At 41.9% G+C, this 15514-nt stretch overlaps 1 protein-coding gene across 18 annotated transcripts in view; it reads right to left on the reverse strand.

Annotated features, from left to right (window-relative positions):
• SYNE1 (spectrin repeat containing nuclear envelope protein 1) overlaps positions 1-15514 on the reverse strand; it is a 613834-nt gene that overhangs the window by 279172 nt on the left and 319148 nt on the right. For all 18 annotated transcript variants that reach the window (XM_073672712.1, XM_073672713.1, XM_073672718.1 and 15 more), the window contains 2 exons: positions 14398-14625; positions 13806-13904 (listed from right to left, as the gene is read on the reverse strand). In XM_073672712.1, the coding sequence (XP_073528813.1) occupies positions 13806-13904; positions 14398-14625 (327 nt within the window). The remainder of the gene's footprint in view (positions 1-13805; positions 13905-14397; positions 14626-15514) is intronic.

A 15514-nucleotide genomic window follows, 5' to 3' on the forward strand; every position in this document is an offset into this window, starting at 1 on the left:
CACCTATCTAGTCTATTACATGTAGCCTCCATATGTGCTCTTCTACAATATATACTATACACCTATCTAGTCTATTATATGTAGCCTCCATATGTGCTCTTCTACAATATATACTATACACCTATCTAGTCTATTACATGTAGCCTCCATATGTGCTCTTCTACAATATATACTATACACCTATCTAGTCTATTATATGTAGCCTCCATATGTGCTCTTCTACAATATATACTATACACCTATCTAGTCTATTACATGTAGCCTCCATATGTGCTCTTCTACAATATCTATAATATAACGGCAGAAGCGTGTCTCTGTCCGAAGCCTCGATAGACTGCACATGCGTGACGTGCAGTCTGGCTCCAGACAGAAGACCCGCATCCAACCATTACAGGTAAGACAGCCACTGCTATGGGGCCCCAAGCAGCGTGGGAACGAGGAGCATAGGTGAGTAGGAGGTGGCGGCGGCAGAGGAGCGGGTTGCGGCAGTGGAGGAGCGGAGCACACCTCCACGTGTGCCCACTGCTAAAGGGACATGAATATTCCCTCTGAGGCCACTCCCATGGGCATGGAGAAGACGGAATATTCATTCTCTTTAGTAGCGGGCACGGAGGAGCGCTGAGCCCCGGCTCCTGCTGTCAGTGGCCGCCGCTAAAGAGAAAGCATATTCCGCTTCTCCACGCCCATAGTGCCGGCATGGAGAGGAGTGAATGTGCCGGCAGCAGCTGCTGCAGACAGGACACAGCGCTGGAGCAGAGGTGAGGAAGGAAGGTGAGTATAAGTGTTTATTGTTTTATGTGTGCAGTCATTGGGGGGGATGAGGAAGCCACACATACCAGGAATGGGGGATTGAGGAGGCCACACATACCAGGAATGGGGGATTGAGGAGGCCACACATACCAGGAATGGGGGATTGAGGAGGCCACACATACCAGGAATGGGGGATTGAGGAGGCCACACATACCAGGGATGGGGGATTGAGGAGGCCACACATACCAGGGATGGGGGATTGAGGAGGCCACACATACCAGGGATGGGGGATTGAGGAGGCCACACATACCAGGGATGGGGGATTGAGGAGGCCACACATACCAGGGATGGGGGATTGAGGAGGCCACACATACCAGGAATGGGGGATTGAGGAGGCCACACATACCAGGAATGGGGGATGAGGAAGCCACACATACCAGGAATGGGGGATTTAGGGGGCCACACATACCAGGGATGGGGGATTGAGGAGGCCACACATACTAGGGATTAGGGGATTGAGGGGCCCACACATACCAGGGATGGGGGATTGAGGAGGCCACACATACCAGGGATTAGGGGATTGAGGGGGCCACATATACCAGGGATGGGGATTGAGGAGGCCACACATACCAGGGATTAGGGGATTGAGGAGGCCACACATACCAGGAATGGGGGATTGAGGAGGCCACACATACCAGGAATGGGGGATTGAGGAGGCCACACATACCAGGAATGGGGGATTGAGGAGGCCACACATACCAGGAATGGGGGATTGAGGAGGCCACACATACCAGGAAAGGGGGATTGTGGAGGCCACACATACCAGGGATGGGGGATTGAGGAGGCAACACATACCAGGAATGGGGGATTGAGGAGGCCACACATACCAGGAATGGGGGATTGTGGAGGCCACACATACCAGAAATGGGGGATTGTGGAGGCCACACATACCAGGAATGGGGGATTGAGGAGGCAACACATACCAGGAATGGGGGATTGAGGAGGCCACACATACCAGGGATGGGGGATTGAGGAGGCCACACATACCAGGAATGGGGGAAGAGGAAGCCACACATACCAGGGATTAGGGGATTTAGGGGGCCACACATACCAGGGATGGTGGATTGAGGAGGCAACACATACCAGGGATTAGGGGATTGAGGAGGCCACACATACCAGGGATGGGGGATTGAGGAGGCCACACATACCAGGGATGGGGGATTGAGGAGGCCACACATACCAGGGATTAGGGGATTGAGGGGGCCACACATACCAGGGATGGGGGATTGAGGGGGCCACACGTACCAGGGATTAGGGGATTGAGGAGGCCACACATACCAGGAATGGGGGATTGAGGAGGCCACACATACCAGGAATGGGGGATTGAGGAGGCCACACATACCAGGAATGGGGGATTGAGGAGACCACACATACCAGGAATGGGGGATCGAGGAGGGCACACATACCAGGAATGGGGGATTGAGGAGGGCACACATACCAGGAATGGGGGATTGAGGAGGCCACACATACCAGGAATGAGGGATTGAGGAGGCCACACATACCAGGAATGGGGGATTGTGGAGGCCACACATACCAGGAATGGGGGATTGTGGAGGCCACACATACCAGGAATGGGGGATTGAGGAGGCCACACATACCAGGAATGGGGGATTGAGGAGGCCACACATACCAGGAATGGGGGATGAGGAAGCCACACATACCAGGTATTAGGGGATTTAGGGGGCCACACATACCAGGAATGGGGGATTGAGGAGGCAACACATAACAGGAATGGGGGATTGAGGAGGCCACACATACCAGGGATGGGGGATTGAGGAGGCCACACATACCAGGAATGGGGGAAGAGGAAGCCACACATACCAGGGATTAGGGGATTTAGGGGGCCACACATACCAGGGATGGGGGATTGAGGAGGCAACACATACCAGGGATTAGGGGATTGAGGAGGCCACACATACCAGGGATGGGGGATTGAGGAGGCCACACATACCAGGGATGGGGGATTGAGGAGGCCACACATACCAGGGATTAGGGGATTGAGGGGGCCACACATACCAGGGATGGGGGATTGAGGGGGCCACACGTACCAGGGATTAGGGGATTGAGGAGGCCACACATACCAGGAATGGGGGATTGAGGAGGCCACACATACCAGGAATGGGGGATTGAGGAGGCCACACATACCAGGAATGGGGGATTGAGGAGACCACACATACCAGGAATGGGGGATCGAGGAGGGCACACATACCAGGAATGGGGGATTGAGGAGGGCACACATACCAGGAATGGGGGATTGAGGAGGCCACACATACCAGGAATGAGGGATTGAGGAGGCCACACATACCAGGAATGGGAGATTGTGGAGGCCACACATACCAGGAATGGGGGATTGTGGAGGCCACACATACCAGGAATGGGGGATTGTGGAGGCCACACATACCAGGAATGGGGGATTTAGGAGGCCACACATACCAGGAATGGGGGATTGAGGAGGCCACACATACCAGGAATGGGGGATGAGGAAGCCACACATACCAGGTATTAGGGGATTTAGGGGGCCACACATACCAGGAATGGGGGATTGAGGAGGCCACACATACCAGGGATGGGGGATTGAGGAGGCCACACATACCAGGAATGGGGGAAGAGGAAGCCACACATACCAGGGATTAGGGGATTTAGGGGGCCACACATACCAGGGATGGGGGATTGAGGAGGCAACACATACCAGGGATTAGGGGATTGAGGAGGCCACACATACCAGGGATGGGGGATTGAGGAGGCCACACATACCAGGGATGGGGGATTGAGGAGGCCACACATACCAGGGATTAGGGGATTGAGGGGGCCACACATACCAGGGATTAGGGGATTGAGGAGGCCACACATACCAGGAATGGGGGATTGAGGAGACCACACATACCAGGAATGGGGGATCGAGGAGGGCACACATACCAGGAATGGGGGATTGAGGAGGGCACACATACCAGGGATGGGGGATTGAGGAGGCCACACATACCAGGGATTAGGGGATTGAGAGGGCCACACATACCAGGGATGGGGGATTGAGGAGGCCACACATACCAGGGATGGGGGATTGTGGAGGCCACACATACCAGGGATTAGGGGATTGAGGAGAACATCAAATACAAGGATACTTGGATTGAGGAGGCCACACATACCAGGAATGGGGGATTGTGGAGGCCACACATACCAGGAATGGGGGGTTGAGGAGGCCACACATACCAGGATTGGGGGGTTGAGGAGGCCACACATACCAGGATTGGGGGGCTGAGGGGTGCCATGCATACCGGGATTGGGGGTGAGGGGTGCCAAGCATACCGGGATTGGGAGTGAGGGATAGGGTGCCATGCATACCAGGATGAGGGATACCATACACACCAGGATTGGGGATGAGGGGAGCCACGCATACCGGAAATGGGGATGAGGGGAGCCACGCATACCGGAAATGGGGATGAGGGGAGCCACGCATACCGGAAATGGGGATGAGGGGAGCCACGCATACCGGAAATGGGGATGAGGGGAGCCACGCATACCGGAAATGGGGATGAGGGGAGCCACGCATACCGGAAATGGGGATGAGGGGAGCCACGCATACCGGAAATGGGGATGAGGGGAGCCACGCATACCGGAAATGGGGATGGAGGGAGCCACGCATACCGGAAATGGGGATGAGGGGAGCCACGCATACCGGAAATGGGGATGAGGGGAGCCACGCATACCAGAAATGGGGATGAGGGGAGCCACACATATCGGAAATGGGGATGAGGGGAGCCACGCATACCGGAAATGGGGATGAGGGGAGCCACGCATACCGGAAATGGGGATGAGGGGAGCCACGCATACCGGAAATGGGGATGAGGGGAGCCACGCATACCGGAAATGGGGATGAGGGGAGCCACGCATACCGGAAATGGGGATGAGGGGAGCCACGCATACCGGAAATGGGGATGAGGGGAGCCACGCATACTGGAAATGGGGATGAGGGGAGCCATGCATACCGGAAATGGGGATGAGGGGAGCCACGCATACCGGAAATGGGGATGAGGGGAGACACGCATACCGGAAATGGAGATGAGGGGAGCCACGCATACCGGGATCGGGGATGAGGGGAGCCACGCATACCGGGATCGAGGATGAGGGGAGCCACGCATACCGGGATCGGGGATGAGGGGAGCCACGCATACCGGGATCGGGGATGAGGGGGAGCCACGCATACCGGGATCGAGGATGAGGGGAGCCACGCATACCGGGATCGGGGATGAGGGGAGCCACGCATACAGGGATGAGGGGAGCCACGCATACCGGGATTGGGGATGAGGAGAGCCACGCATACCGGGATTGGATGGTGGGGACAGGATGAGGGCAGCACGTACCAGCATGGGAGACCATATACCAATAAAAATGCTCGCCACCCGGGCGTAGAACGGGTGGTTCAATAGCTAGTATACTATACACCTATCTAGTCTATTACATGTAGCCTCCATATGTGCTCTTCTACAATATATACTATACACCTATCTAGTCTATTACATGTAGCCTCCATATGTGCTCTTCTACAATATATACTATACACCTATCTAGTCTATTACATGTAGCCTCCATATGTGCTCTTCTACAATATATACTATGCACCTATCTAGTGTATTACATGTAGCCTCCATATGTGCTTTTCTACAATATATACTATGCACCTATCTAGTCTATTACATGTAGCCTCCATATGAGCTCTTCTACAATATATACTATACACCTATCTAGTCTATTACATGTAGCCTCCATATGACCTCTTCTACAATATATACTATACACCTATCTAGTCTATTACATGTAGCCTCCATATGTGCTCTTCTACAATATATACTATACACCTATCTAGTCTATTACATGTAGCCTCCATATGAGCTCTTCTACAATATATACTATACACCTATCTAGTCTATTACATGTAGCCTCCATATGTGCTCTTCTACAATATATACTATACACCTATCTAGTCTATTATATGTAGCCTCCATATGTGCTCTTCTACAATACATACTATACACCTATCTAGTCTATTACATGTAGCCTCCATATGAGCTCTTCTACAATATATACTATACATCTATCTAGTCCATTACATGGAGCCTCCATATGTGCTCTTCTACAATATATACTATACACCTATCTAGTCTATTACATGTAGCCTCCATATGAGCTCTTCTACAATATATACTATACACCTATCTAGTCTATTATATGTAGCCTCCATATGTGCTCTTCTACAATATATACTATACACCTATCTAGTCTATTATATGTAGCCTCCATGTGCTCTTCTACAATATATACTATACACCTATCTAGTCTATTACATGTAGCCTCCATATGAGCTCTTCTACAATATATACTATACACCTATCTAGTCCATTACATGTAGCCTCCATATGTGCTCTTCTACAATATATACTATACACCTATCTAGTCTATTATATGTAGCCTCCATATGTGCTCTTCTACAATATATACTATACACCTATCTAGTCTATTATATGTAGCCTCCATATGTGCTCTTCTACAATATATACTATACACCTATCTAGTCTATTACATGTAGCCTCCATATGAGCTCTTCTACAATATATACTATACACCTATCTAGTCTATTACATGTAGCCTCCATATGTGTTCTTCTACAATATATACTATACACCTATCTAGTCTATTACATGTAGCCTCCATATGAGCTCTTCTACAATATATATTATACACCTATCTAGTCTATTACATGTAGCCTCCATATGTGCTTTTCTACAATATATACTATACACCTATTTAGTCTATTACATGTAGCCTCCATATGTGCTCTTCTACAATATATACTATACACCTATCTAGTCTATTATATGTAGCCTCCATATGTGCTCTTCTACAATATATACTATACACCTATCTAGTCTATTATATGTAGCCTCCATATGTGCTCTTCTACAATATATACTATACACCTATCTAGTCTATTACATGTAGCCTCCATATGAGCTCTTCTACAATATATACTATACACCTATCTAGTCTATTACATGTAGCCTCCATATGTGCTCTTCTACAATATATACTATACACCTATCTAGTCTATTACATGTAGCCTCCATATGAGCTCTTCTACAATATATACTATACACCTATCTAGTCTATTACATGTAGCCTCCATATGTGCTCTTCTACAATATATACTATACACCTATCTAGTCTATTACATGTAGCCTCCATATGTGCTCTTCTACAATATATACTATACACCTATCTAGTCTATTACATGTAGCCTCCATATGAGCTCTTCTACAATATATACTATACTCCTATCTAGTCTATTACATGTAGCCTCCATATGTGCTCTTCTACAATATATACTATACACCTATCTAGTCTATTATATGTAGCCTCCATATGTGCTTTTCTACAATATATACTATACACCTATCTAGTCTATTATATGTAGCCTCCATATGTGCTCTTCTACAATATATACTATACACCTATCTAGTCTATTATATGTAGCCTCCATATGTGCTCTTCTACAATATATACTATACACCTATCTAGTCTATTACATGTAGCCTCCATATGTGCTCTTCTACAATATATACTATACACCTATCTAGTCTATTACATGTAGCCTCCATATGTGCTCTTCTACAATATATACTATACACCTATCTAGTCTATTACATGTAGCCTCCATATGTGCTCTTCTACAATATATACTATACACCTATCTAGTCTATTACATGTAGCCTCCATATGTGCTCTTCTACAATATATACTATACACCTATCTAGTCTATTACATGTAGCCTCCATATGTGCTCTTCTACAATATATACTATACACCTATCTAGTCTATTACATGTAGCCTCCATATGTGCTCTTCTACAATATATACTATACACCTATCTAGTCTATTACATGTAGCCTCCATATGAGCTCTTCTACAATATATACTATACACCTATCTAGTCTATTACATGTAGCCTCCATATGTGTTCTTCTACAATATATACTATACACCTATCTAGTCTATTACATGTAGCCTCCATATGAGCTCTTCTACAATATATACTATACACCTATCTAGTCTATTACATGTAGCCTCCATATGTGTTCTTCTACAATATATACTATACACCTATCTAGTCTATTACATGTAGCCTCCATATGAGCTCTTCTACAATATATATTATACACCTATCTAGTCTATTACATGTAGCCTCCATATGTGCTTTTCTACAATATATACTATACACCTATTTAGTCTATTACATGTAGCCTCCATATGTGCTCTTCTACAATATATACTATACACCTATCTAGTCTATTACATGTAGCCTCCATATGTGCTCTTCTACAATATATACTATACACCTATCTAGTCTATTACATGTAGCCTCCATATGTGCTCTTCTACAATATATACTATACACCTATCTAGTCTATTATATGTAGCCTCCATATGTGCTCTTCTACAATATATACTATACACCTATCTAGTCTATTATATGTAGCCTCCATATGTGCTCTTCTACAATATATACTATACACCTATCTAGTCTATTACATGTAGCCTCCATATGAGCTCTTCTACAATATATACTATACACCTATCTAGTCTATTACATGTAGCCTCCATATGAGCTCTTCTACAATATATACTATACTCCTATCTAGTCTATTACATGTAGCCTCCATATGTGCTCTTCTACAATATATACTATACACCTATCTAGTCTATTATATGTAGCCTCCATATGTGCTCTTCTACAATATATACTATACACCTATCTAGTCTATTATATGTAGCCTCCATATGTGCTCTTCTACAATATATACTATACACCTATCTAGTCTATTATATGTAGCCTCCATATGTGCTCTTCTACAATATATACTATACACCTATCTAGTCTATTACATGTAGCCTCCATATGTGCTCTTCTACAATATATACTATACACCTATCTAGTCTATTACATGTAGCCTCCATATGTGCTCTTCTACAATATATACTATACACCTATCTAGTCTATTACATGTAGCCTCCATATGAGCTCTTCTACAATATATACTATACACCTATCTAGTCCATTACATGTAGCCTCCATATGTGCTCTTCTACAATATATACTATACACCTATCTAGTCTATTACATGTAGCCTCCATATGAGCTCTTCTACAATATATACTATACACCTATCTAGTCTATTACATGTAGCCTCCATATGTGCTCTTCTACAATATATACTATACACCTATCTAGTCTATTACATGTAGCCTCCATATGAGCTCTTCTACAATATATACTATACACCTATCTAGTCTATTACATGTAGCCTCCATATGTGCTCTTCTACAATATATACTATACACCTATCTAGTCTATTACATGTAGCCTCCATATGAGCTCTTCTACAATATATACTATACACCTATCTAGTCTATTACATGTAGCCTCCATATGTGTTCTTCTACAATATATACTATACACCTATCTAGTCTATTACATGTAGCCTCCATATGAGCTCTTCTACAATATATACTATACACCTATCTAGTCTATTACATGTAGCCTCCATATGTGTTCTTCTACAATATATACTATACACCTATCTAGTCTATTACATGTAGCCTCCATATGAGCTCTTCTACAATATATATTATACACCTATCTAGTCTATTACATGTAGCCTCCATATGTGCTTTTCTACAATATATACTATACACCTATTTAGTCTATTACATGTAGCCTCCATATGTGCTCTTCTACAATATATACTATACACCTATCTAGTCTATTACATGTAGCCTCCATATGTGCTCTTCTACAATATATACTATACACCTATCTAGTCTATTACATGTAGCCTCCATATGTGCTCTTCTACAATATATACTATACACCTATCTAGTCTATTATATGTAGCCTCCATATGTGCTCTTCTACAATATATACTATACACCTATCTAGTCTATTATATGTAGCCTCCATATGTGCTCTTCTACAATATATACTATACACCTATCTAGTCTATTACATGTAGCCTCCATATGAGCTCTTCTACAATATATACTATACACCTATCTAGTCTATTACATGTAGCCTCCATATGTGCTCTTCTACAATATATACTATACACCTATCTAGTCTATTACATGTAGCCTCCATATGTGCTCTTCTACAATATATACTATACACCTATCTAGTCTATTACATGTAGCCTCCATATGAGCTCTTCTACAATATATACTATACTCCTATCTAGTCTATTACATGTAGCCTCCATATGTGCTCTTCTACAATATATACTATACACCTATCTAGTCTATTATATGTAGCCTCCATATGTGCTCTTCTACAATATATACTATACACCTATCTAGTCTATTATATGTAGCCTCCATATGTGCTCTTCTACAATATATACTATACACCTATCTAGTCTATTATATGTAGCCTCCATATGTGCTCTTCTACAATATATACTATACACCTATCTAGTCTATTACATGTAGCCTCCATATGTGCTCTTCTACAATATATACTATACACCTATCTAGTCTATTACATGTAGCCTCCATATGTGCTCTTCTACAATATATACTATACACCTATCTAGTCTATTACATGTAGCCTCCATATGAGCTCTTCTACAATATATACTATACACCTATCTAGTCCATTACATGTAGCCTCCATATGTGCTCTTCTACAATATATACTATACACCTATCTAGTCTATTACATGTAGCCTCCATATGAGCTCTTCTACAATATATACTATACACCTATCTAGTCTATTACATGTAGCCTCCATATGTGCTCTTCTACAATATATACTATACACCTATCTAGTCTATTATATGTAGCCTCCATATGTGCTCTTCTACAATATATACTATACACCTATCTAGTCTATTATATGTAGCCTCCATATGTGCTCTTCTACAATATATACTATACACCTATCTAGTCTATTACATGTAGCCTCCATATGAGCTCTTCTACAATATATACTATACACCTATCTAGTCTATTACATGTAGCCTCCATATGTGCTCTTCTACAATATATACTATACACCTATCTAGTCTATTACATGTAGCCTCCATATGTGCTCTTCTACAATATATACTATACACCTATCTAGTCTATTACATGTAGCCTCCATATGAGCTCTTCTACAATATATACTATACTCCTATCTAGTCTATTACATGTAGCCTCCATATGTGCTCTTCTACAATATATACTATACACCTATCTAGTCTATTATATGTAGCCTCCATATGTGCTCTTCTACAATATATACTATACACCTATCTAGTCTATTATATGTAGCCTCCATATGTGCTCTTCTACAATATATACTATACACCTATCTAGTCTATTATATGTAGCCTCCATATGTGCTCTTCTACAATATATACTATACACCTATCTAGTCTATTACATGTAGCCTCCATATGTGCTCTTCTACAATATATACTATACACCTATCTAGTCTATTACATGTAGCCTCCATATGTGCTCTTCTACAATATATACTATACACCTATCTAGTCTATTACATGTAGCCTCCATATGAGCTCTTCTACAATATATACTATACACCTATCTAGTCCATTACATGTAGCCTCCATATGTGCTCTTCTACAATATATACTATACACCTATCTAGTCTATTACATGTAGCCTCCATATGAGCTCTTCTACAATATATACTATACACCTATCTAGTCTATTACATGTAGCCTCCATATGTGCTCTTCTACAATATATACTATACACCTATCTAGTCTATTACATGTAGCCTCCATATGAGCTCTTCTACAATATATACTATACACCTATCTAGTCTATTACATGTAGCCTCCATATGTGCTCTTCTACAATATATACTATACACCTATCTAGTCTATTATATGTAGCCTCCATATGTGCTCTTCTACAATATATACTATACACCTATCTAGTCTATTATATGTAGCCTCCATATGTGCTCTTCTACAATATATACTATACACCTATCTAGTCTATTACATGTAGCCTCCATATGTGCTCTTCTACAATATATACTATACACCTATCTAGTCTATTACATGTAGCCTCCATATGTGCTCTTCTACAATATATACTATACACCTATCTAGTCTATTACATGTAGCCTCCATATGTGCTCTTCTACAATATATACTATACACCTATCTAGTCTATTACATGTAGTCTCCATATGTGCTCTTCTACAATATATACTATACACCTATCTAGTCTATTACATGTAGCCTCCATATGTGCTCTTCTACAATATATACTATACACCTATCTAGTCTAGTACATGTAGCCTCCATATGTGCTCTTCTACAATATATACTATACACCTATCTAGTCTATTATATGTAGCCTCCATATGTGCTCTTCTACAATATATACTATACACCTATCTAGTCTATTACATGTAGCCTCCATATGTGCTCTTCTACAATATATACTATACACCTATCTAGTCTATTACATGTAGCCTCCATATGTGCTCTTCTACAATATATACTATACACCTATCTAGTCTAGTACTTGTAGTCTCCATATGTGCTCTTCTACAATATATACTATACACCTATCTAGTCTATTACATGTAGCCTCCATATGTGCTCTTCTACAATATATACTATGCACCTATCTAGTCTAGTACAAGTAGCCTCCATATGTGCTCTTCTACAATATATACTATACACCTATCTAGTCTAGTACATGTAGTCTCCATATGTGCTCTTCTACAATATATACTATACACCTATCTAGTCTATTACATGTAGCCTCCATATGTGCTCTTCTACAATATATACTATACACCTATCTAGTCTAGTACATGTAGCCTCCATATGTGCTCTTCTACAATATATACTATACACCTATCTAGTCTAGTACATGTAGCCTCCATATGTGCTCTTCTACAATATATACTATACACCTATCTAGTCTATTACATGTAGCCTCCATATGTGCTCTTCTACAATATATACTATACACCTATCTAGTCTATTACATGTAGCCTCCATATGTGCTCTTCTACAATATATACTATACACCTATCTAGTCTATTACATGTAGCCTCCATATGTGCTCTTCTACAATATATACTATACACCTATCTAGTCTAGTACATGTAGCCTCCATATGTGCTCTTCTACAATATATTCTATACACCTATCTAGTCTAGTACATGTAGCCTCCATATGTGCTCTTCTACAATATATACTATACACCTATCTAGTCTAGTACATGTAGCCTCCATATTTGCTTTTATTCTACAATATATACTGTACATCTATATAGTCTATTACATCTAGCCTTCAAATCTGCTTTTCTACAAAATATATTATACACCTATCTAGTCTATTAGGGCTCGCTCACACGAGCGTATAACACGGTCGAGTGCTATGTGAAAAAACATTGTAAAGCACTCGGACCAGTGTTATTCCCTGGGGCAGCTCAGATCAGCGATTATTTTCTCATGCAGATTCTTCACGAGTTTGCATCCAAGAATCGGATCTCACTCACCCATACAAGTCTATGGGCGTGTGAAACAACGGACTGTCATCCGAGTGCAGTCCGATCCCGCGGATGGCGGCAATGGAGGAGATGGAGAAATTACATTCTCTGTCTCCTCCGCAGCTGTGCTGTGATTCTCTCATATGATAGGATCAGAGCACAGAGCACTGACACTCGGCTCCTGCTCGCAGCAGAGCTGGAGCTGAGTGTCTTTAGCATATCGCATTTCCATGCTTTCACATCAGATGCCATACACTAGTGTGACTCCAGCCTAACAAGCATCCTCTAGTCTATTACATACTCTTATCCTACAATGCAGCTCGTTTAACCTCTTAGAGCTTTCATCCATATTTAATCCTACCTCATCAAATATCATCTTAAAATTGTAATGAGATAAAAATTAATTGTTGTTCAGCTAAATTACCTGATGGGAATGTAGTACTTTGTACGTTTCCGATGCAGAGGAACAGTTATTTACTGGAAGAGCCAAAGAAGTCTCAATATTCTCTAAAGAAGTTTGAACCTGTGAAAAAGTAATGTGTTATCGTGTTACACTCCTCTTCATTCTCGACTGTAGACTAAAAAAATCACCAAAAATGACCAAATAGTATACACAGTGGTGTGAAAAAGTGTTCGCCCCCTTCCTGATTTCTTATTCTTTTGCATGTTTGTCACACTTAAACGTTTCAAATTACATAACAAATTTAAATATTACACAAAGATAACACAAGTAACACAAAATGCAGTTTTTAAATGAAGGTCTTTATTAGTAAGGAAAAAAGAAATCCAAACCTACAGGGTCCTGTGTGAAAAAGTGATTGCCCCCTAAACATAATAAGTGGTTGGGCCACCCTTATCACAAACGCTTGATTGCAATTGTTGCTGCTAACTTGCAATGAGTCTTTTACAACGCTCTGTCGGAATTTTGGCCCCCTTATCTTTGCAAAATTGTTGTGCGCTTCAGCTTTTTCGCACTACTGTATGTAACATAAAGACTGTTCTGCGCTTTTGTTTACCTGTCGAATTGTGTCATCAAACTTCTGTTGCTGTTCCGCAATTCCCAGAATACTTTCTTCTAGTCGATGAGCATGTTCTTTGAGCCCGTCCCAATACTTGACCATCTGTGATAGCTTGGCTTTTATCCGAGTCATCTCTGCAGAGCTTATAAATTCAGAAAATGTTTGGCTCTGTGCCTCGAGCTCTCTTACTGCATTCGATTTATTCTGCAGATCCTTCAAAATGTCCTATAAAAATAGCGTTACAAGGAACTTGTTTAAGGATAAACTTGTCATCCTTGAAATTTACATGAAAAACAGAATTTTAAATGTTTCAGATGGAAGTTTGCTCAATTTGTAGTATGGTTTTCTTTGTAAACGGCACAGACAGACGGCTGTATTTCTAGTGCGAGGATCACTTCGCAGTGAACGGACTGACCGGCACCTCTCCTAACCTGAGTGTGACAGATTGATGTATTTCTATGCAGCGGTCATGCTCAGATCAAGAAAGGTGCTGGGCCAGTCCGAGGATTGTGCTGTGATCCTCGCACGAGAAATATGGCCGTCTGTCTGCTTCATAAAGAAGATTTGCACGTTTGTGCAGCACATACTGTATTTCTCTATATAAAACGGCACATATTGGAGTATTTTATTTAATTGGTGCACTTTTCAAACTATGGCCCAGTTTCGCCCCGTGCAGCTTCACCCCTTGGCGTCACAGCCAGTTTTATCCTTTATGACAAAACATTTTTTTTTACTTTTTTATTGTTACCTACTAGGAGCCATGACATTTTAATTTATTCGGCAATGTAATTGTAGGAAGGGTTCTATTTTTTTCGGGATAAGTTGTATTTGTCAGTGGAATAATTTTGGGGTATATATAACTTATTAACAAACTTTTATTAACTCTTTCATAGGAAGACTATAAATAAAGCAGCAATTCTGCCAGCTTTTTTTTTGCATTTGAAATTGTTCACTATTCGCTGTGCTGCAGAAATAAAGTGTTACCTTTATTCTCTAGGTCAATATGAATACAGATATGTCAAATTAAAATAGTTTTATTTATGTTGTATTATTTTATACCATAAATACACAATTTAAGTAAAAAAAAAAATCACTTTATTTTGAGTCGCCATAA

The sequence above is a fragment of the Phyllobates terribilis genome, unplaced genomic scaffold (genome assembly GCF_046119375.1).
Source record: "Phyllobates terribilis strain yellow unplaced genomic scaffold, ASM4611937v1 Scaffold_3__8_contigs__length_932513732, whole genome shotgun sequence".
NCBI classification, from domain to species: Eukaryota; Metazoa; Chordata; class Amphibia; order Anura; family Dendrobatidae; genus Phyllobates; species Phyllobates terribilis.